This window comes from Podarcis cretensis, assembly GCF_951804945.1.
Source record: "Podarcis cretensis genome assembly, chromosome: 4".
Classification (NCBI taxonomy): domain Eukaryota; kingdom Metazoa; phylum Chordata; class Lepidosauria; order Squamata; family Lacertidae; genus Podarcis; species Podarcis cretensis.
The window spans coordinates 35826617-35851196 of record NC_137173.1 but is presented as its reverse complement, the minus strand read 5'-3'; the positions used below and the strand labels follow the sequence as shown (position 1 = coordinate 35851196).

Here is a 24580-nt window from a genome sequence, read left to right as displayed (position 1 = left end):
GTGAAATGAAAGAACTGTACACATATCTGTTGTAGCAGTAAGGAGAAAGAAGACAGGATGGCAATGTTAAGCAAACCTTCATCCGTCAAACGTATAAGTGCATAGTACTTATAAAGAGTCCAGCTACGAACCATTGTATGATGAGGCTGCTTTGAATTGCATTGCCTTCAGGATTTTCCAAAGTATGATACTAGAAGAACACAGATATTCTCCAGAAACTTAATTTGATTACATATACACACCCAAATCATAATGTATGAGCAGTAATTTTACAGTTAATTTAATACATTTATCAGGATAGTGCAAAGCAAAGGAGAATCAGGTTTCTAATAAAAGGAAAGTCTGGATAGCCAAGGAGGCTGTTTAATATTATATATACGTACAACATTGTTTTTGTTGACTTCATGTTTTCTTTGGTGGGTAGCTCACCTTCAAAAATGATCTTGAGTTGCTGTACTTAATATAAAAGTTGCAAGGTGGCAGTATATCCTTAGAAATGAACTTTTCTTTATGTTTCTGTATTCATTCCTTGCACTTCTCTTCACTTCTGTTGTTTGTTTCCTTGTATATTCTAAAATGCAATGCTTTTTTTCAACTGGTACTCACCAAAACTCAGTTCTGGCACCTCTCAGTTGGGCGCCATTGCCATTATAAAAGAACCAGGGAGGCCTTCATGGTGAATTCCCGCTCCTCTTTTTCTAGAAAAATAGCACTGCTAATATTCCATAACCTTGAATTTATTTTAACAATCACATTTTAGTGCTTGGTTATCATCCAGACATTGGTATTATTGTTATCTGTGTGAACAAAAGTGGATGTTCTTCTAGACCCTGTGAAATACTTTAATATCTAGCTGCCAAGTTCTGGTGTTCACATGCTTGTTTATTTTACAGTTTATTCCAACAACTTGCTGTGCGCCCAGCCCCAAATCGCAAGGTAGGAAAAGTTGGTATTCCTGTGCCAATGCAATATCATGGCCTACAACCCTGCACTGACATTCACATCAGCCCAGACTGAAGTAACATTGCATTACAGCAATGGCAGAGCTTCAGGGGTGTGGCGCGCTGCCCGAAGGGGCGTGACGTGCATCCTCGGGGTGTGGCGCAATGCTTGTGGCGGCACACCGCTTGAGGAGGAGAACCGCGATGGCACCCCACCGGGATCGCGCTGCTGGGGATGGTGCGCTCCCCCCGCAGCCCTCTTCCTCCGCCAGTGCATTACAGGAGTGTCCCAAGCACCATTCAGACATTATCCACTCCCATTCCATACCATTAAAAAAAAACCACGTAGAAGGAGAAGAACACACATTGCTGGTGGCTCTTATGACCCCATTCCTGCCAGCTGTATCCCCCAACAAAGGCTTACAAAATTGCAAAAGGGCGAATGTTTTGGTTTTACTGTATATGCAACTGTGTATCGCCATTTGCTTCTTTGTGCCTCGACTGACTGACTTTATTTAAAAAAAAAAAAAAATCCAGGGGAAAACCTTCCAGTCTTTGTCTCCTTTGTTAGCTGTCTCCTTTTCTCATTACCTTGTACCATCTAAAGTGATCGAATATAGAGCTCACTTGCTCATTATGGGCAGATCCACACCAGACATGTTAAAACACACCCAACATACATTTGCAGCATGTGACTTCCCCCAAAGAATCCTGGGAATTGTAGTTTGACAAGGGTGCTGAGAACTATTGCTCTATGAGCTAAAAAATCTGCTCTGCTTCAGGGTGGGGTGGGGTTGTGGTCAGACCGCATGGCATTCCGCTGGCGTCGGGACATGAGGAACGTCCCATGTCACTGGAGGTCCTGGCCACATCATTGCCCTGGCCTGCCAATCTGGCTGGCCGGGGGCGGGGTGAGTGGCCGGGTCTATTTAAACTCCAGCGTGAGCCAGGGAACTTCCTCTGGCTTGCCTTTCCGGATCTCCCTCCCTCCCTCCCTCCCACTTTTCAGGTTTTCATCATTGGTGGTTGGTCGCCGTTGTGGGCCTGGTAGGAATTTTCCCATTTGGCAAATTGGCATTGGCCATTTGGTTTTCAGCTACTTCGTAGGAATTGTCACAACTTTTGTAAGGTTTGGCGGTTAGGCATTGGCATGTCTCTGTTTTGGGGAGGGGAGGTGTGGCCGTAACCTGCCCCTCCATGTTGAAGGGTATTCCGTTAAAGGGATCCAGGGGTGTTGATCTTGTCCAAAGCCCGCGGAGGGGCTAGGGCCATGCCACGACCCCATCGGGAACCATGGGGGAGCTCGAGTCAATGGTGGTTTACCCTTACAGGACTCCCTGCATGGCAGGCAAGAGTCAGATATAGTTGTTCATTTCTAATGCCTAAGCCAATACCATTCACATTCTGTAACCAATAAAGTTGTGGCCTAATTTTTGCCCATTAAGCATTAACCTAATATACTGTGTTCATGTGTCATTATTCTTCACGGGGGGAGGCCTCGGGGTCTTGCATTCTCAGGGTTTGAGAGGGATTCCTGCATGCCTTCCCTCTTGCATCGAGGCTTCTTGCCGGCCTCAGGACATCTCTCCCTTATAGACGTTTGTCCAAGTTTGCCTCTCTTACACATCCACAATTGAGCTCATCTCTTTCATCTGCTTTGAGCTCCAGGCCCTGTTTTTCCCACCTGACTTTAAGTTGGTGTGATGTTTGCAGAACACCCCCTACAAGGGATAGACAGTGCACTCCTTCCAGCCTGCCAATTTCCACAGCTGGGCGAGCTGCAAGGAGCTTACACTGGTGGCTGGCCCATGATGCTTGTCAAGGCAGAAGAGGGAATTGGTGACTCCTGCCTGCTCCTCATGTTCTCCAACCTATGTCCAGCATTATTTTAATGGTGGTTATTAATAAAGCCTGAACAAATGAATGAAAACATGTGGAATTCAAACGTCCGGCACACTGCCTTGTGCCTCTGGACTTTTCCCAGCTTCGAGCAGAGTATTGTGAGCAGCGGTGTGTGCCTTGTGTGGGTGTAGAAATAACAGTCCGTACACAGCTGCTTCCTAATCTAAGAAGCGTTTTATTTACAGCAGAGAAAATAAGTCACCGTTGTCTCTGTCAAAACATTTAATATTTGTGTTCAGATTGTGGCCCTGGATTCATGGAAAGCCACAATTCCCAGTTCAAGCAAAATCTGAGGTGGGAGCCTTTAAAATAAAAATAGCTTGTTAAACTATTGTTGTTGTTAAGTCGTTTAGTCATGTCTGACTCTTTGTGACCCCATGGACCAGAGCACGCCAGGCACTCCTGTCTTCCAGTGCCTCCCGCAGCTTGGTCAAACTCATGCTGGTTGTTAAAATATATCTTCCCCAATGATGGGAGAAGAAATTGCAAAAGTAGATCAAAGACTATTTATATACACCACAATGGCAGCAAGGACTTTGTTAGCCCAAAGGTGGAAGACAAAAGAATTACCAAAGATTGAGGAGTGGCAGATGAAGATGATGGACTATGCAAAGTTAGCCAAACTGTTAGGATCTGGAACCAGGGCAACCAGAAATTCCAAAGAGAATGGAGTAAATTTATTGAGTACTTGAAAGATCATTGCAAAAATGTGAAGACACTAGCAGGACTGAAATAAATCTTGTAACGTAATGTAAAAATAGTATCTAACCATGGACAAAAGGGGACTTGTTATATATTGAAGGACAGAAACTGGCAGTTAAAATGCGCTTACAATTTATTAGAAATTGGAAAACCAGCTGAAGGGAAGGAGGGAAGTCACAAGCTCAGTGTAGCAAATGTATTTGATATGTATTTGAAAGGTTGTTATATTTCGTGTTTTAAAAAAGAAAAGCAATAAAAATTATTTATAAAAAAAATAAAATAAAAATAGCTGCACTTCACTGTAGTTCAGCATTCATGGAGACCAGCAGATACCTCCACAAACCATGGAGAATGGTCAGGTCTCTCCTTGGTTCTGTATCCCAAGGATCTTTTATTGAACAGCATACTATTTTTTAAACAGGTGAGCTGCCTTCCTTGTTATCGGCTAGCTGCTTGCGTTCCACTGACAGATGAAATCACTTTGGAAAGCTATTCATCCAAGCAGCTATCAAAACACTCTGAAGCAATGCATTTAATAGGTTCACGGCAGTTCAGCATTTAGTATGATTTTGTGTTGTTTGACACTATTTCCACAAGAGATGTTTACAGCTGTTTCTGCATTTCCTGCATCTGTAAATTAAATGAAAAGTGGCATTGAATAAAAGGTATATTTGATTTCAAACTTGATTCCAAATTGTTCCAGGTGGCAGAAGGTGCCCTTTTGACATTACAGAAATTGCAATGGCAGCTGCTTATTTTCAGGTGCATCACATAGCACTGCTGCCAAGTTAAAATGCTCTCCGCCATGTGGATTGGGCAAATTGTGAACATTATTATTGCCTGATACTCACCCCAAATACTGGATGGCTGAAAAATGCATGATAAGGACTCATAAAATCAGTTCTGCCCATACAGAAGTCAGCTTCTAAATGCTAAAAAAGTTTTGAGGGACGAATGCATATAAAAGATTACATATACTGCTGCAGTAACATGGAAAGGCCATAGCTCAGTTGTAGAGCAACTTTTGCCTTGCGAGCAAAAGGTCCCAGCTTCTATCTTCATTATCCCCAGGCAGGGTTGGGAGAGGGACGCGGGTGGCACTGTGAGTTAAGCCACAGAGCCTAGGACTTGCCGATCAGAAGGTCGGCGGTTCAAATCCCTGCGACGGGGTGAGCTCCCATTGCTCGGTCCCTACTCCTGCCAACCTAGCAGTTCGAAAGCACATCAAATTGCAAGTAGATAAATAGGAACTGCTCTAGTTCGCCAGAAGCGGCTTAGTCATGCTGACCACATGACCTGGAAGCTGTATGCTGGCTCCCTCGGCCTGTAAAGCGAGATGAGAGTGCAACCCCAGAATCAGTCACGACTGGACCTAACGGTCAGGGGTCCCTTTACCTTTACCTTTAGGGTTGGGAGAGGCTCCTGTCTGAAATCCCAGAGAGCTGTTGTCAGTCACTGTAGACAGTGTGGACCAAAGATCTGACTCAGTATAAGGCAGCTCCCTTCCTACCATCTAGTTGTTGGCATCTGTCTGTATCAAGAGACAATGGAAGAATGTGCCATCGGGGGTAAAGTCAAACCATTGGAGAGTTACAGTGCCTGCTGTGGCTGTAGAGACCAATACAGGAGAGACATGTTTTGTGGCAGCTGGGGCAGATGAAGGTGTCCAGATTCACTGCTTCAGAAGCACCATGGTGTTTCTTCTCTCTGCACTCCTCCCAGCAGTCATTTCTCCTCTAGCCACTGCTGTGGATACATGACCTGACTACCTATCTTCAGCCACTGTGGTCGTTTGCAAGGGATTCCCACTAGTGGGGTTAATGTTGCCAGCCTTCATATCATGTTTGCTTACAGAGCCAGGGTTGATCTGCTAATGGGCTTGGTGCCTGAAGCCAGCTTCCATTAGAGCACACCCTTGAAGATCCTAAATAATAATAATTATTAATAATTTTATTATTTATACCCCACCCATCTGGCTGGGTTTCCCCATCCACTCTGGGTGGCTTACAGCACATAAAAATGGTAAAACATTAGACATTAAACATTTCCCGATCCTACTATCTTCCATTCTTGTTTACATGACCAAGCCAGTGTAGATGTCACTGGGAATGTGGGCTTGGAAGAGCACATCTTTGTTTGAGACTTTGTCCTGCCATGTGATGCCCCAAACCTTCCTGACACAGTGCATATGGAAGGCACTGAGGTGTCACTCCTGGCAGGTGTAAGTTGCCCATGACTCACATAAAGCAGCATGCTCAAGCCTGGTAGACCTTCATATTGGTATTGGTATTGGTAGTTAGCACCATTCTCTGGAGAGGCCAGCCTTTGCTGTAGCTGCCTTACCTATGCGCTTGCCCAGCTTAGCATCAATAGAAAGGTTGCTGGTTATGGTGGAGCCAAGCAGACAAAATCGTCTACCACCTCAAACGTATGGTCACCAATGCTGACATGTGGAGTGCTGGTGATGTCCTGACCCAGGATGTTGGCTTCTGTTGGGCTGGTGGTCAGGCCAAACTCCATGCTAGTTTAGGCAAAATGGTTGATGACTCTCTGTCGAGCTTCCCTAAAGCGTGCTTCAAGGCTGTGTCATCTGCAAACAACATCTCACCCAGTGAGCTCTGTGGCCCAGTGAGCTCTGTGAGCCCAGGTCCTAGTCTGACACTCTGACCACTATGCTAAACTGGCTCACACTTTCAATACCCAAAGAAGCATGTGGCAGAGGAGGATGTTGGGAGTGAAACTCATATGTGTGCCCCTAATTCCCCAGAACACACTTGACACCAACAGCATCGTTTTGAATGAATGAACAAGACTTAAACCTTAATGGATTCGCAAGTCATTATATTGGCTTTAGGCAGACACTTCTAGACTAAGTCACTTTGGGTGTGTCTTAGGTGCAAACTCCTTATTTGATTTTACTGACAGGCTCAGTAAAAATGAGGTGCCATTTCTGAACATTGATCACTTTTCTACTTTAATTTTACAGCCTCTTAGCAAATAAACATTTTTCAATTAACCTGATTCTATGGGAGTTTAATTTGCAAACAAAAATGCTTTAAACTACATTGATTTTTGCTTTCTTAAAATAGTTGAGTGCAAATGGAAATGTGTTTTTTTAAGAGACAGTTTTGTTTTGTTTTGTTTTGTTTTGTTTTGGGGGTAAAATGGATCATTGCTAGTGCCTAACTTATTTCTATGGAAACATACCTTAATGAGATCAGTCTTTATTTCAATGAGAAAAAATTATTATGGTAATGCCTCATTTATTCCTCCTTGATAACAGGCAAATGAACATTTTGCTGGAAGAAAACTGAGGAAAACTCTGCCCAAACTTTTATCAGAGCTACTTAGCAATATTTGGCTCAAAAGGGAAGCTTCACTGACAACTATTTTGCTATCAAAGTGATTCCCAAAATGTAAAGCAGAATCATTGTTCTATTGAGAACAGAAGAATAAGAGCTGGCAGCTGGATTCAAATCATAGTGAGAATAAACACGTGAGCCTGATGGAGATTTAAATATATTGTGTGGGCACATTTGTGTTAATATTTCATGCCTCCGATGCTGCAGATGAGATTGTTGCCCAGGAGAGGCACCTGAGTGAAGCTAAGTCTCAGGTCCGCCACCAACACACCACCCCCAGGCATGGCCATGATGGGCCAGTGTAAAATCAAATGTTGCCAGGGTTTCATCACTGACTGAAGCTGATATCAAACAGCTGGTCACACAGGAAACTTCAGACCCCCACCCCCACCCCAGTTTGCCTGTGACCACTCCTGACCGCAACTGTCACTACTGCTTGAGAATGGTAAGCAGTCTATGCAATCTATACCTAGGAAAAATACACTGAAAATGGGCCACAAATAGATCAGTCAATCAATCAAAACAATCACTATACTAAATTAATTTTGATAATAAAAGATAAACCAAATTGTCAACCTCTTCCTCAAAAGAGGGAATTTTAACAACACTGTTGCAAAAATAACAACAAAAAAATTTGGAGACTGGTTGCATGTGCTTCTAGAGCTCTCACAAAATGCTGCCAACACAAATGATAGAAAAGGAAGCTTTGGCCTTGGCATATCTGTGCAAAAATTGTCATGTGCTCATCTATGCAAGGGCAGATGTTGCAGAAACTGATAAGCTTCTGTTATCTGTTGCAATGATAGGGCTGGCAGATGTCGTCCCCTAGGATCCACAAATTCATTTTCCAACTTCGGTTATATGGCTTAACTGTTGAGTACAGGCCAGGAAAAGATCTGAGAGACACATTATCCAGGGCACTTGACAGTACTGTCAGAGAAAATGATGAGGAATTTGATATTACCCATGTCAACTTTGATAAAGAAAAGCTGCCCAGTATTTGGAGAAAATGTGTCAGAAGTCAAAACAAATGACATCATTCTGCAGCAAGCAATCAAATATATTACCAAAGGCTAGTGCACTGGGTGCCAGTCCCATATTTTCAATTTAAAGCACAGCTACCCGTAATTGATGAGATGTTGTTGAATAGATATAGACTGATAGTGCAGAACTTCTGCAAAATGGCATTTTTCAGAGAATACGTAACCAGCATCTGATACAAAAAAGTTTAAGAGTCAAGTAAGTCCCATATTGGATAGATCTGCAAACTTTTAAGAAGGAACGCATACCAAAACAGCAGGTTGGACAATGGAAAGAGTCCATGTTCATCAGCTATGGCAAGTTGGAACACTGTACAAAGTTTGTGTCTGGCAAATATTACTCATTAGTCTCGCATTATTGTTCTCATTATCCTGAAGTAGTCATGTTAGAAAATCAGACCATGCAACATGATATCCCATGCTTCATGTAAGGATGCTTGAAGAATTTAATTTTTGTGAATTCTGAAATGAACTGTCCCATACATGGATTGAAGAGAAGATTGGAATTGGTGAAAAGGTTGTATTTATTAATGGGATGAAGAAGAAATTCTGTCAGTCATAAATGACAAGAACAGGCAGCCAAATTGAAAAGCCTAAACTTGCCAAAAGCCAGTCCAATTAAGAGAAGGTGAAAAAGGACAATCAGATGAGAAGCACCCAAAGTCCAACCAGAGTTCACCCAAACAATTCCTAGGACTCAGCTGCATTAGTCAAAAAACAGCATTTCAAATGTGTTATAAACATGCAACACCAGATGGTGCTGTGGAGCACAAAACTTTCCTATGAGATTTTACGTAGGGGTTTTCCCCCCTTTGGTTATAATGATTTAATTTACGACTTATTTATAGCATTTTTTCCTGCGTGTAGATCCACCGCTATTCAACCCAAGGCCGAACTGCCATAACCTACACTATATATATGGATATATAGCTAGTGAATGTATTACAATAATGTCCAAGCAAAGAGTGGCTACCCTTGCAACCGTGATATATTTTGATTAATGGAGACAACAGGTATTTACTTTGAAGCAAATCTCATTCAAATTGGTAGTACTTACTCCTGAATAATGTCAGGATTGGCTTGCAATGAAGTAACTTTTCCCTTTCAACTTTTAAGTAAAACACAGCTGCAACTGGCAGAGGCGAGATTAAAGTCCCCTTGACAAAAACAAAAAACCCCACCTTTTTCAGATATAGTTGTTCCGAAGCAGAAACCATTGTGGTATACCTTATCAGGCAATTATGGGAAATAGGTCAGAGAAGCTGAGACTATTCAAATGTCACTTTTGAGTTCCAAGAATCAATCATCAGCTGGTCTCTGATAATAAAAGGAAACTCTCCAGACCCAGCGGGGAGGAGGGGAGAGAATGAAGAGAAGCTATTTCCAGAAAAACATCAATGGCTTTTCATGAAAACAATATTGACTCTCAATTATCTAGCAATAGTTTATTGTTATAAGAAACAACAGGAGTGTCACCTAGAAGATATCTCTCTTCAAATAAAACTTTTGATTTACTTACATGATACCTGGTATTTCCACCTGGAAACATCAGAATAACATACCGAGTGGATTTTAAAAAATTAAAATAACCAAAACTATAGGGGAAACATTTGTGCTATGAAACACTTTGCAGTTCTTTTTTATGGAGAAAAAAACATGCAAATCCATGTTTCCTCACCAACAAAATGCATATGGAGCACAGAAGTTCCCACACCACAGCTTTTAGGCTGAAGAAATCCTCTTTCTCACTCAATTTGTTTGTATGCTTGCATTTCAATGGTTCTTAGGCTGTGAATACTGGAAAAGTATTGCTGCAATCCTGTACACACTAACCCAGAAATACTGAGCTCAGTGGGCTGACATGTTTAGGATTGCACTCACATAAAGTCTCCCATAAAGAAAGCGGTGGGTGGCAGAGTGGTTGGGGCATGGCCTGTCTGTGAGGCTGTTGCCATGGCTACTAGGGGCACTGAGCATTTGTGGACGCCGAAGAGCATCCATTATGGTTGCCTGGCTCCGGTTTCCTTTGTTCTGCATCTGTGTCCCTGCCCCAGCCTCTGAGGAGGAGTCATGGGGTGGGAGAGGGGACATTGATGTAGAATATATCCATATTTTCAGCTGAGGAATATTTAAGGGTGTGTGAAATGCACAGAACAAAAGATCTCTCCAGGTATAAACATCTTTGTCCTGAAGAGTCAAAAAAAACAAACAAACCCATGACACCACAGCCACCACTTCCCCTTAATCCAAATTTGCACTCAAAACAAAACGCACCAGCTACTCTATGTGGTGTTGGTGCTCCACTCCAGGATGAGCCCAGCTCCAGCTTTTCACATCTGATCGTTGTGGCCAGCCCTAAGTTTCTCTCAGGTGGAGTCATTCCCCAGACATCTTAACCACCCCTGGGGACACTTCCCATCACAGTCATTCAAAAGTCTCACAATGTGTCAACAACAGTGAAATAGAAGTTTCTCTCAGGTTTGGGGATTTTTATTTTAAATAGCAAAACAGTTTCTTGCCACTCACACAGTACCTTCAGCCGGTCATTGATTGTCATTAAGCACACAAAAACACAGCTCATGCTATTAAACATTGCCACGGGTTTCAACCAAAGAGCAATCGCTACAGATCTTGCCTAAAGTTTGGCCGCATGGGCCAATTGGTGGCCTCTCAGGAAGGCAGCACATGGCCCAGGTTCAGTTTTGAAGAAACAAAGTACACAGTTCTTTTTAATATATATAAAACCCTCAGATTTGTACAAACGGTGTGCTCCTTCTTAGATTTGTTCAGATACACTTGCTCCAGCAATAGCTGTAAACAGCAATTAACCAAAAGAAAGGTTTCACCCCCGACATAGTTTTACAGTATTGGTGTGGGTTTTCAGGGGGCAAGGATCCCCTAACATTCCTGAGTGCCAGGTTCTCCCTATAATTTCTGAAAATAATATATGTGGGGTTTGAAGTCAAGCGATCTTCCTCTGGAGACAATAAGTGGGGTGGAGTTCCTCCCCATATTTTAGGAAGACACTAGTCTCTATTGAGCCTTGATTTCTCAACACAACCCTGGGGAACTGCCAAGACCCCTGGAATCTTGCTACCGCTTGGCAGAGATTGGGTGGCCATAACAGTATATTACTGATCATTTCCTTTACCTTAACTCCCTGTTCTTGACACAAAAAATATATTCCTTCTATGAGACAACTGAAGAATGGTCTGTATGTGATGCTCTCACTTATGTTAGGGGGCTGCTTAGAAATTCTGCAAACCAATTCTATAGATGGCCTTGAATTGTATGGTTAGGCTCTGCTACAGTTTGCTAACACAATGCAAAACCTACTAATGGTTCCCCTTTCCAGCCTTTTATATGAGAAGATGCTATGGAAATGATTGGCACTGTAGACAGGAGCAAAACCCTTCTGTAATTGAATTTCACAACTGAGAAACTCCTGATGTGATTTTTATGGGTTTTCCTCCCTACAGCAATATTTGCTTTTATGGTATTCTACAGAGATATAGATTGTTTTGAGGGTTTTCCACCCTTTCATTCACTGTTGTTTCATTCATAAAGATCCCAGCCTAAAGGGTAAAAACTAGCTCAATAATTCCAAACCAATTTGTTGTCAAGCTTTTTTCTGACCTTACAGAACAAACATTGCTTTGAGGCTCAAGACTTTCGAAACATAGAATGATATCCATACAGAATGGAAAGGTATGGAGAAGGAAGACAAAGTCAAGTGCCCTATATGATATACCTTCCAACGTATGCATATTCCAACAAATACAGTGTACCTTTGATTTATGAATTGTAGTACAGGCTATTGATTGATACCATTTCTTAGTTTGTTTTTCAAGTAGTCAAGCTACATTTTGTTATTAGTGGTAGGCCTCCATTTCCCCCCATGAATTAGAAATATTTTAAGTAAATAAACTAATAATGAAAAACAATATCCAGTCATCCTAAGGGTGCTATCGTATCTGTAGAAAGAATTGCCATAATTTATTCATTTACTGATTTTATATGCCACCCTTTGCATAATCCAAAAGGCAGTTTGCAGCAAACCATCTGTAAAAATAACACAATGCTTTTTTATTAAAAAAACAAATAACTGAATAACAATGACTAATAACACTAATCATGCTTCTCCTCTAAACACTCACAGAAAAATATATATCTTAACAAAACATCTAAAATTGTAGACCAGTGCTGCCCAAAGTGGACGATACTGCCCCCCGCCAGGGGGGCACTGAAACAATCCACAGGGGCGGTAGAAGTCCTAGGTGCAATTGGGGGTGTCGAATAAAAATAAGGGGCAGTGGAAGCATAAAGAAATAAAAGAAGAAAGATTCGAAAAATCATTTGTACATGTTTCATCTGTATAATGACGCTTACTGATGCAACTTAGAGTTAAAGTTATAGTGTTTGCTTTATTTTCCAAATAAACACACAAAATGGCACATAAGAGAATGCAAATTTGTCACTGCATCTTTCTGTTTGTTCGCTTAAAGAAGGTAGATTTCCAGGGACACGGAGTAATTTTTTTCTGAAAAGGAGGCAGTAGTTTGGATACCTCTGCTATAGCGGTGTGTGTGTGTGTCTGTGTGTGTGTGTGTGTTGTTATACACTATATTGCAGCATTACTGTCAGAATTGATTAATGGGATGGTGCAGAGCCACTACACTAAGTTCTAGGCAGGTGTGTCACTGTTGCTTACCAGGAGGAGGAGGAGGTGTGAAATAGGAGGGAGGTTGGCAAAGTGCAAACATGTGGTTGGAGGCAACCTGATGTTCCTGCCAGTGTTTTTGCACTGCACCAACCTCCCTGTTCCCTCACCTTGCCCCTCCCCATTTCCCTCCCCATAAGCAACAATGAGCCAGCTGCTGCCCAACCCAGCAAACTGCTTCTGATTCTGGTCATTGCATAAGAAAGGAAAGCCAGCATTATGCTCATGCCCTGTAACAGTCAGGAGTTCTCAGCATTCTGGTTTTCCATTGAGTTCTATTCCACATAGTAATTGTTTGAGGTCATGGAGATTGTTTGAGGTCATGGCCAGCAAGCCGTGATCCATGTATGTCTGTGCATTTAAAGAGGATGAAAACTGAAGAGGTCTCATTGTTCTTTATCCACTCAAGTGCTGGAGTTTTTGGTAAATGGAAAAACAAGAAGTTTTAGAATCTAGAAGTTGCAATGACTCCCCCATCCTAAAAGAATGCCATTTGACTACTCTTTAGAAATCCCAAACCCCTTAAACTCATGCCTTCAAACAGCTATGAGAATAAAGGCAAGAATATTCAGACTATTTATTTACCTATAGGTACATAAATTCCTGACACTTTCATTGTATTTTTAATGCTGATCTTTAATGCTATTATATTTCTTTTCCTGACAGCTGGATGTGAAGTGTGACAACTGCCAAGGAAGTATTTTCTCAAACACCACAATTATGAGCCACAGTCTGCCATAAACAACACTATAAGCAATGCTAATTTGGAGCAGCTTGTGAGCTTACATCCGCACTGCTGACACTACGACATTATGTAGACTAACCTTAATGACTCCAGTTATATGATGCCTCAGTAAATTCGCTGGCATTAGGCGTACAATAGTGGCAAAAAGCATTCCCTCATGCAGACTTATATTGATTTGAAAGCATGCTGCTTCGGGAACAAAATAGCTTGACTGTTAACAAACTGATTGTGGCTCCGTATCAGTCACAAAGATTTGATAGTTTAGTGATGCTATATTTTATTCTCTGTTTGCTACCAAATAAAATGCAAGAGTCTTGTTATCTCTGGCCCTAATCTAGCAAGCCCGTGAGACCAGCCGGGAGAATCAGGTGATAAATGCAATCAACATCACTGCTGGATATGTGAGAAATGAAGTGAGAAGACTTTGCCCAGTTTAAAGCATTAGCTAAAACACCATTCTTCTTCCAAATATTTATTTAAACATATTCTCTGGTAGCCTGTGGTAGCATGCTTCCTAAAGAGGATTGAGACTGTGGCACTGGGGCATGTGGATTTTAACCCTCCCCTTCAACAGGAAAATAGAACACAGGAACACAGAAAGCTGCTTTATAGCAAGTATAAGGTTTATTATCGGGACGCAGGTGGCGCTGTGGGTTAAAGCCTCAGCGCCTAGGACTTGCCGATCGAAAGGTCAGCGGTTCGAATCCCTGCGGCGGGGTGCGCTCCCGCTGCTCGGTCCCAGCGCCTGCCAACCTAGCAGTTCGAAAGCACCTCTGGGTGCAAGTAGATAAATAGGGACCGCTTACCAGCGGGAAGGTAAACGGCGTTTCCGTGTGCGGCTCTGGCTTGCCAGAGCAGCGATGTCACGCTGGCCACGTGACCCGGAAGTGTCTCTGGACAGCGCTGGCCCCTGGCCTCTTAAGTGAGATGGGCGCACAACCCCAGAGTCTGTCAAGACTGGCCCGTACGGGCAGGGGTACCTTTACCTTTACCTTTTAAGGTTTATTATACTATTGGTTTCTTCTAGTTGAAGAAGCCAGAGATAGAAACTGGGACCTTTTGTGTGCAAAGTAAATGCTCCAGCCACTGAGCTAGTCTGTCCCCCAAAACTTAAGTACTATATTGGCCTGAATTTAAACTGCACTTTTTTCCAAATTCTGATTGTGAAAAGTTAAAGTGTGGCTTATATTTGTGACCTTACACCACCGGCAAAGTGGCGCAGCTCCCCCTCACCCCCAGGAAGCAGCACAGGGCAATGGTGCCCGTCCTGTCCACGGCTCCCAAGTCTTCCCCAAGCCGCCAAATTTTAAAGGTGTGACTTATTTGCGGGTGCAGGTTATATTCAGGCCAATACGGTAAATATAAATAAACAAAATTGCTCTCATGTGAACATAGGAAGGTACCATATGTAATCTGGGGTCTTCAACTTTTCTAATCTCAGTGTTGTCTACACAGACTGGCTGCAGCTCTCTGGAGTTCCCAGCAGAAATTTTTCCCTGCCCTTTGTGGATATGCCAGGGGTTGGACCTGGGACCTTCACACACATTTTCTCAAGTTGAAATTCCTATTTCCTCCCAACCCACCATGAAGCGCCTGTTTGCCCTTAGGGGAAATAATATAGGTTAAGCTTTCACCAGTGGGGCAAAATGTTAATTTTAGTTCGTATCAGGGGAACCAACTGAGGGTGGGGCAAGGGGCCTCGGGCCCCCCAAAAAAAAAAAATTCAAGAAGGGGGCCCTCAATATCCTGCAGTGACGTTTGCACAGTGTCCACAGGTAACATGAGCACATCACATGGCCACCTCAGTTGCAGGGGCCAGCCAGTGTGCTTGGTTCTTTGGATTTGATGGGGTGGGGAAGAGAGGAGGGAAGGGAGGAAGCAGGGGAGAGGGGGAGAGAGAGAGTCCATTGCTGACTGCTTTTTAAATCTGAAAGTGCTATTTGCGGCAAACAGCTCTGGGAGAAATCACAGCAGAGGTGGTGGTATGGGGTCGAAAGAGTTAAACTCCTCCTCAATGTACACCATGGTACCAATCCAAGCGAGGGGCTCACAGGCCATTTTTTTTTTGGGGGGGGAGGGAGAGACCAGCAAACTTTTAAAGATGCATGCTCAGTGTAATGTGTTGCATGACCACTGAAGTTACTGTCCCAGTCCAGAAGTAGGTCTGTTGCAGTGAATCTGATCATTGTTTTCCTGTCATGTAATGGTGGAGCAGAGCAGGTATACACCTTGCAAAGTAAAGTTAACCCAGTGTGGCTTGGACCCTGTGCACTGTCATAATGGTTAATCCAATATGGCTTAAAACCTCAAGATATATATGCATTGTAATGGTTTGCCTGCCACTTACAATTCACACATTTATGAGCCACTCACACTGCACGGTTTTTTCCTACAACATCAGATCAACAAATGTGTATGTGCTTAAGTTGATTGTACGCATACCATCGTGGAGAGGCATATTTTCCCCCTCACAGGGAGAAATAGGGAAGGGCATCTATTATAAACAGCCAGGGGGAGGATGCAGCGCAGTTGTTTTCTGAGTGGAAGGCAGTAAAAAGCAAACAATTTGCATACCATCGTAAAGAGAGATTATTGCCTGTCTGAGATACACCTGTAAGCAGAATTAACAAAGTCAATCAAAGCCACAAGAACAACAAGCTAGGCGCTGAATATCTCACTAATGAGTCCTTGCCGAGCAAAGCGCACATAAAGCAATCGGAACAAGAGGGATTCTGAGCAGCTGAACAAACAGGACAATTAAAAACAAGAACAAAATCAGGAAACTGTACAAAACTGAACGACAAGCAGGGGTGCCAGATTGGTCGCCCAGAGACGATTTTTCCCTATAAGGACACCTACAAGGTTCAAAGCTGCTGACATAGCTTGTGAGGTGCGGGACCTGAGGCAATAAATACTTGGGTGCCAAATGATAGTAGGAGGGGAAGGGGCAGCACCTGAGGTAGAAGTGAGGTGGTGACTGGGTCAGGGGGCAGCTCTGTTAGCACCACACAGGGGTGGCAGATGCTGACTAGCCAGCTGTGCTCTGCAAGCCCCACTTTCACAGATGCACCCAAGACTGGTGTCAACTATATCCCTGCATGACAGTGACAGAGCCACACCCCTTCCTTACCTGCCACCTCACATCTCACTCAAGGAAGGAGGGTGTGGTGGATCCTTCTCAGCTACTCCACAGCATTCGTGGGTTGAATACTTCCTTAGGCCCCATGCCTCACAAACCACATCAGCATTTTTCAAAAGCTGTAGCAGAAATAGGCAAATCTGTCACTCTCATATTTTCTCTGTTTCTCTTTTTTTCCCCCAACCTCAAATTCAGTTCTCCATGTTTCCACACCAGTTGGCATTGGGGGTGGGGGAAAGCCCTCATGAAATTTTGTCGGCATTTTACTGCATATTTCTCTTAATGTGCACATTGTTATGTGCTACTTTTCCTAATATTCACATTTTTTACAAAGCAACTTTATCTGAAATAAAGTGTTTTTTTGTATGCTAGTGCCATGAATATATATAGTTCTGTTGACACTTTAGCATGTGCAACTTACTTGACTGGAGGACTGCATTGCAAAATTCAGAAAAGTGCAAATTTTGAAGGATAGCTATGCTTCAGTTTGTGTATTGATTCTAAAAGTACAAATTCAGTAAATTTGCCTTTAAATGAGAACTGAATGAATTCATCCACCATCTGCCTTATACAAAGCCATATCATTGCTCTAGCTAGCTAGCTCAACATTGCCAATACGGACTGGCAGTGGTGCTGCAGGGTTTCAGGCATCATGTCTCTCCCAGCCATATCTGGAGATGCTGAGGTGTGAAGCCAGGATGTTCTGCATGCAAAGCAGATGCTCTGTCACTAAAATATAGCCCTACACAAATGCATTTACCTTATGCTCTGTGAAGACCTGCTGATGAAACATGATCTGTAGCAAAATCCAGCTTTTATGGGAAGTCATCCAGAGTGGCTGTGGCATGATGATGATGATGATGATGATGCTCAACAAAGGACTCATACAAGCATTGTTCTGACTTTTCTTCCAAATTATTTTATTAAACAATCATGTTTTACATGTCATCAGATCTAAACCCTGAAGTGCAAAAACATGTTTCTGAGGTATTAAGACTGGAGGAAACCATGCACATCACTGTTATGAAAGACCCAACTCTATAGCAGGTTGGATATCTTATGAACTTTATAGGCCATTTTAGAGGTCCAAAGTGAACTGATATGACAGGTTGTTGTTGTTTATTAACCGTATTTAGTCATGATATTCAAAGAGCCCTGATAATTAACCACTTGTGTTAAGTTCACACAGAAAAAGACAGACAAAATTAACACAGGAAACTTGACAATACCCAAAAGGTACAATATGCAGCCATTCGACTTGCTCAGACTGCTAGCTTTTGAAAGATAAAATTATCATCCAAACTACATCCCACTATACATTCTGCCATTATGTAGCCTCATTTATGATCAGTACCCCTTACATATTTTGGTGAGCTGCACAGAAATATCTAAGGTGCTACTCTAAATACCTGGTTATAGAAACAAAGTGACTTGGGTTCCGCTCATCCGAAGTTTACTAGATGAGCTAGAGGTGTGAGGAGACAATGTATGTTGATAAGATGCATAGCCTGTTCTTCTTTAAAAGGCTTCCTTTCCTAAGCAGTAGTTATCTCAAGGACAATTATATAATGTTGCTGAGAGGAAATGAAAAGAGAAAGGAATCCTTCAAATGGTTGACCTGAGGCAGAATCCACTTCATACAGTTAAAGGTAACAAGTCGCCCACAAGTAGCTTGATGTCAGGACCTGACACCTCACACAGTTGTTGGTAATGGCAAGGCCTACTGGTACTGGGACCTGTCCTGGGCCCTCAGCACAATGAACTACTACCTTAAATTTCCCAAACCGCCCACAGCAATGCTGCATCAGGTTCTCTGGGGCATTGTGGAAAATGTAAAATGGCGGCTCATAGACACCTACCACAGCTGGAAGGGCACCAATATAGGAAGTGGCCCACAGGTTGCCTATTGTCAAGAGACCACTCATACCTGGATCTGGCCCTGCTGACAGCTGCCTCTAACTCAAGAGATGAGACAAATGAGCTTTGTCTTTATCTCTGGTTCCCTTCTCACCTGACATGCATCATATCCAGAGTTCTGATTTCTGCAGCAGGTGTAGAAGGAAACAGATGATCTAACTGGGGAGCTAGCAGAAGCCCAATTGCCACCTGAACAACTTTTTCAGTGGTAATTTTAAGGATGCAGTAGGGTGCCACTTAATGAAGACACAAATAGCCCTAGACCAGCCTGGGTTCTCTAGATGCTTTATGCCAGCATGGTCAATGGTCAGGGCAGGGGTAATGGGAGTTGTAAGAGGAAAATAGTGTGTGTGTGTGTGTGTGTGTGTGTCCCATTGCGGAAGGCTACCCTAAACTGTCACCACTATCATAAATATACTAGTCCTTCTGTGAAAGACCATTTGAATGTCTGCATTCACTGTGGAGTTCTGGGAACTTCAAGAAAGAGGCCATACATTAATGAGTCATTCAGGCTAGCTAAATAGGTCATTTTCCCAAGGCAATAAACAGACTTCAAAGTTCACAGTTTTCTAGACTCTATGGATTTGTTCCACTTTTCCTAAGGAACAAATCCTCTACAGACCGTAAAAAATGATCTTGTATACAGAGAAATTGTGCAGTAAAGATCATGCAGAGACGGCAATCCAAAATGTACTTTTTCCTAAGTACAGTTAGGATTGCAGCCTCTTGTGTTTTCCATGCATACAAAATGTAAAATTACATTTAAATAATCATAGTTAGGATCAGAATGGAACTGTCCCTGAAGTCTCAAAAACTTTTGAAGACACTGGGTATTATTTGTTTTCTTTTCCTTTAGTGGTGGTAAGTTCAGGACAACCCTTCCTGTATATTCCATTCCTAAAAGAGGTTACTGAAGTCCTAGACAGAAGGTCCTCTTCATCCCAGACAGAGAATTAGAATTAAGCAGGGGGGGGAAACCAAACTATTTACTGAATCTAGATAAGGTCCGTTAAGCATTGAATAACTGGGTACCTTCCAGTCTGAAGCATTCTTTTAATTATTATTATTATTATCCTCATCATCATTTTTAAAGGCATGTAGTGTTTTTTTTCCTTAGGGTTCCTATGACTGATTTTTAAAATTATTTTAAGAGTTAGAAACACCTTTTGTAGAGATGTTTACATCTTTTGTGGACCAGAATTGAATTCTGATCCAGTATTCACACTAGGACTGGATTAATAAACAATGAAAAATCAAAAACATTTTGAAACAAGAATTTGAGTTTGCATAGAAATGCAATGATTATTCTGCGATTTAGGTTTCCATGTGAAAAATATGCAGGGGACAGAATTATTTATTGAGCAATGCTTTCATTGCAAGTGTATTTTCAGCACAGTGTCATTGTTTCACTAAATCACTGCTGCTGCTTCAGTATCATTCTTTTCCTCTTGTTACTGCTACTTTCTCCCTCTTGGATTAGGTGATTCCAACAATCAGTTGTCATGTGGTGAACATGATGATGCTATGACTCTATAGAGTCCAATCAGATCTGGCTTGTTGCTGATGTCACTGAGGGCCAACAGTATCGATTCAGAGTGAGGGCAATGCATCCTGGATAATTTGCAAAGGTGATGGTAGCCACTAATGAACATGATGACATCATGATGGGATGTAGCCACCATGAGATGGAGTTGGCTATGAGATGACATCACTAAAGGTAAACAAATTCAATGCAAAGAGAGAGCAACAGAGTGTAATGGAAATAAATAGATGAACGTTTTCAAAGCAATTGAAAACCACAACTCCAGGGAACAAAACACCAAATCAGTAGGGTGCTTTTCAACACTGCCAAAAACATCCCACAAAACAATTAGCAGTTTCAATTCAGTCGTAAATTTGCGATATAAAACATTTTTGCATAGGCAAAATATAATTAAACACAAGTTAACCATGTGCCCATTGTGGCCATTTCTTTGTTCAATGGGATGGTACCCTGAAACAGAGCAGAATTCACCCCACTGCAGCACTTGATCGCGTTTTCAAAGCAATTTAACTACTTACTATTTTAAATGGTTTGTAACTCCTTTTTGTAGCCCAGTCGGTAATGAAAACTATATTTCAAGTGCCAGATTTTGTACAGAAAAGTTTGGCATAAAACGTATAATGTTGTAGAAAAACTGAAGAGAGAGAAAATAAAGGTTGTCCTTTTCAAAGGAGCTCATTAACTATGCATGTTTCATAGCGCTCGTGTTTGTATAATTTGAATGCATTTGGGAAAGGTTTCTGCCTTGAGCAATTTTTAAACTTTACGATCCCACTTGGAGGTTTAAAAACGTTTGGATTATCAATAATCCCATTGGCAAAATGTCAAATAGCTTTGTCACGCGCATACACGAATGGAAAAAAGAACAATCATTACCTTTACTGCTTATTATCTATACAATAGCGTTTATAAGGCTATAAGTAAGAATAGCTGGAACTTGAAAGCAGCAGAATGCCGCCTTGGTGACGCTTAAAAGGGAACACATTTCATGGCAATCCCACAGAGAAAATCCAAATGATTTGTTCCTTCTAGTTGAAAACTGGGTTTCGTACACCATTCAAAACTAGGCTACTGCTGGACCACTTTCTGTGGAGGAGGGTGAGGGAAAATATGAAAAAAATTGTGCTCATAATTCCTAAAATTACTACTCCTGAAATCAAAGCACTGGTGACTGAATTCAGCTGGAAAGCAGATCCATTTGGACTACCTACAAAGGAGTAAGAAATGAAAAGGGAGGTGTTTACAGGCACTGAAATTGATCCAACCAAAGATACTTAAATTCCCATTTATTCACACTTAAGTCCCATTGATTCCAGTGTGAGAGATAAGTGTGAGTCCACATATCCGCTCAAAAGTAAGCTCCACTATTTCAATGGGGCTTACACCTAGGAAAGTGTGAATGGGGCTGCAGCTTGCATACACACTATAACTTTAAAGCACATTCAAAACACATTGCTCCCTCAAAGAATTCTGGACACTGTAGTTTTTTAGGGTTGCTGGGAATTTAAATATGAAGGGGTAAACTACATTGCCCAGAATTATTTGAGTGAAATAACATTGTTTGAATGTGCTTTATGGTATAGTGTATACAGTGGTACCTCGGGTTAAGTACTTAATTCGTTCCGGAGGTCCATTCTTAACCTGAAACTGTTCTTAACCTGAAGCACCACTTTAGCTAATGGGGCCTCCTGGTGCTGCCGCGCCGCTGGAGCACGATTTCTGTTCTCATCCTGAAGCAAAGTTCTTAACTCGAGGTACTATTTCTGGGTTAGCGGAGTCTGTAACCTGAAGCATATGTAACCTGAAGTGTATGTAACCCGAGGTACCATTGTATTACAATTAAGTGTTTTAAGTTTGTTGTTAGCTGCCCTGAGCCCGGTTTTCTGAACCAGGAAGGGTGGGTTATAAATAAAAAATATATATATTATTATTAGTGTAACATTAAAATACTCCTTTAAAATAAAATAATAATAATAATAATAATAATAATAATAATAATAATAATAATAATTGTTTGCTCATATTGGTACAACTTACCAAGCTGTGAATTATTAGTTGGGGTCTCATCTGTACAAAAATATAAAAATAGATACGTTGTAAATTTAAGGATATTATTTGAACAGCATCTTTCTGCTCATACATAATCTAGGATACTTCAAACAACTTTTTTGAGATTATTAGTTTGTCACCATCAATTTGTTTGTTCAGATTAATCTTAGATCATTTGTTATAAGACAGGTGTGTATATTTACCTGGAAGTAAGTCCCATTGAATTTACTAGGACTTATAATCAGTGCTGTGCTGCATACTTTAAGGAGTGCTAAGAGATTATAAACAGTTGTTCACATTTGGGGTGGAGGGTACATGTGTTCCAAACATATAAACAGAATTTGACAGTTATAACTCAAACAAACTTTGCTTGCATCAGACAGCCTCTTGCACTGAGTGCCTGCTATGTCTGAGCCACTCATGCACAGTTGTTGTTTTTTAAAGGACTAATTATATGTAAATTTATATTGCAAAATTATAGATATCATACCCGTAATACATGTAAAAGAGTCAGGCTCATGCTGTACTCTATTTCTGCAGCATAATTTCATAAGGGCATGAATACTTGGGCTGTACACCAGATTTGGCTGAGGCCCAAGCCAAATTGAGCCCATATGAAGGGATCCAGGGCAAGATCAGTCAAGTGGGGATGAAATAGCCACAGGTTGGGTTGGATGGCTCTGAGGAATCTGGGGCTGTCAGGGATCGGGACATCAGGCAGAAAGGAGGTGCAGGCATCAGGCAGGAAAACCCACAAGAAAGGCAGAAGTCTATGTGACTGCTGGCTGCATATTCCCAGGTGAAGGTAGAAGCCCAATACCAACTGATTCTGCTTCCTGCTTAACACCCCACCCCACAGGACCGATGCTGAGCAGAGACAATGATGTTGTGGGGTGCAGAAAAGCCCTGCAGGAAAGCTGCTTGTGAAGTAGCACCATATAGGATCGGTGCCTCCATGCAACAGCTGTTGAGCAGAGGCATCAATCCTGCATGGCTCAGGGTGCTCACAAATATGCCTTCCCCATAGAGAAGCCACTTAGGAAGGAGCGTCCTGCAAAACAGACCCTCTTGGTCGGTTTAATTAGTTGGGTTTTTAAAAACCAATTAAACTAATTTGGATCCAAAACTAATTTGGCACTGGATCCAGGATAGGGCAGTTGATCCAGAGCAAGCTGACCTTATTGGGGGTGGCTCTGAATCAGAGGCACTGAATGGCTTGGGCAGCCCTAATGAATACCCACATATTTTTATGGAGTTATATGCATTGTTGCAAGCATCTGCATACATGCTAGTTACTTCAAGTGTGCAATATTATATGTATAATGATGCATACAAATAAACAAGAATTCTTTGCATTTTGAGCAGAACTAGGAAAACTGTCAAGATTAAGTAGCAAGACCAAAATTATGAGTAGGACTTAATTAGATGTCACTCACGGAAAATTATCCTTAAACAGGAAAATGGTTGTGTTTTTGAAATCATGCAATGATATGATCACGCCTACCAGTTCTAGTAATGATGGGGCCAGCAGAGATTACAGCACTTCCAGAAGTACTCTGAGGGCTCCAAGTGGTTCTCTTTGCTGCATCTCTTTTTTTCCTGTTACTGCAGATCTGGAGGGGCAATGAAAACAATCATGATTTCAGTGGACAGAGAAGAACATTCCTTCTGTATCGAACATTTTAAAAACAAGCTCTTTTTGATTGTACAGTTGTACCTTGGAAGTCGAACGGAGTCTTTTCCAGAAGTCGTTTCGACTTCCAAAATGTTCAGAAACCAAAGCACGGCTTCTGATTGGCTGCAGGAAGCTCCTGCAGCCAATCGGAAGCCGCAGAAGCCCCATTGGACATTCAAGTTCCAAAGAACGTTTGCAAACCGGAAGACTCACTTCCAGGTTTGTGGCGTTCGGGAGCCAAAACGTTCGAGTTGCAAGGCTTTCGGGATCCAAGGTACAACTGTATTGGAAAAGAAACTATGTACTTAGTAACTTTGTTGTGTGCAATCTTTTGTTACAACTCCTGAAAGAGAGTGCAGTCTTGTCCATGCCTCTTTGTTTCCTTATATATTCAGGACTGGTTTTGAGAACATAGATCAGGCCAACGACCCATCTAGATGGATGTCCTGCTCTCACAGCGGCTTACAGGAAGCCCAGAAGCAGAACCTAAGCGCAATAGCACTCACCCTTCCTGTGGGTTCCAGCATCTGGTATGCAAAAAGTTACCATCTCCAACAGTGGAAATATAATATCTAGAATACTATGGCTTGGCCCCAGCATTGCCCTTCTGCAAACACAGGTGCTTTGAACCCGTTCTCCCTGAAGACTCCTGTGCCAGCTTCAATGCTTTTCTGTTCCCCAAACCACAGGAGGTTTTCAGAGGGTGTCAGAATAGCACAGGGGACAAATGGGAATCAATCAAGCAGTTCCACTTACTGATCTCTGGATAAACTCAGTGTGTTGTAATGGTTAGAGTGTCAGACTAAGATCTGGGAGGCCAGGATATGAATCCCCACTCAGCCATG

General features: G+C 42.1%; 2 protein-coding genes across 2 annotated transcripts in view; both read right to left on the bottom strand.

The window, feature by feature from the left end:
• Positions 1–24580, bottom strand: part of LOC307213948 (uncharacterized protein) — a gene marked incomplete at its 5' end in the record, with an annotated part of 607513 nt that overhangs the window by 413446 nt on the left and 169487 nt on the right. The window lies entirely within an intron of this gene.
• ZPLD1 (zona pellucida like domain containing 1) overlaps positions 18228–24580 on the bottom strand; it is a 34093-nt gene continuing 27740 nt past the window's right edge. The window contains exons 9-11 of the mRNA XM_079974443.1: positions 23565–23673; positions 22049–22078; positions 18228–21218 (exon numbers count right to left, since the gene is read on the bottom strand). Of these exons, the coding sequence (XP_079830569.1) occupies positions 21040–21218; positions 22049–22078; positions 23565–23673 (318 nt within the window). The 3' untranslated portion in view covers positions 18228–21039. The remainder of the gene's footprint in view (positions 21219–22048; positions 22079–23564; positions 23674–24580) is intronic.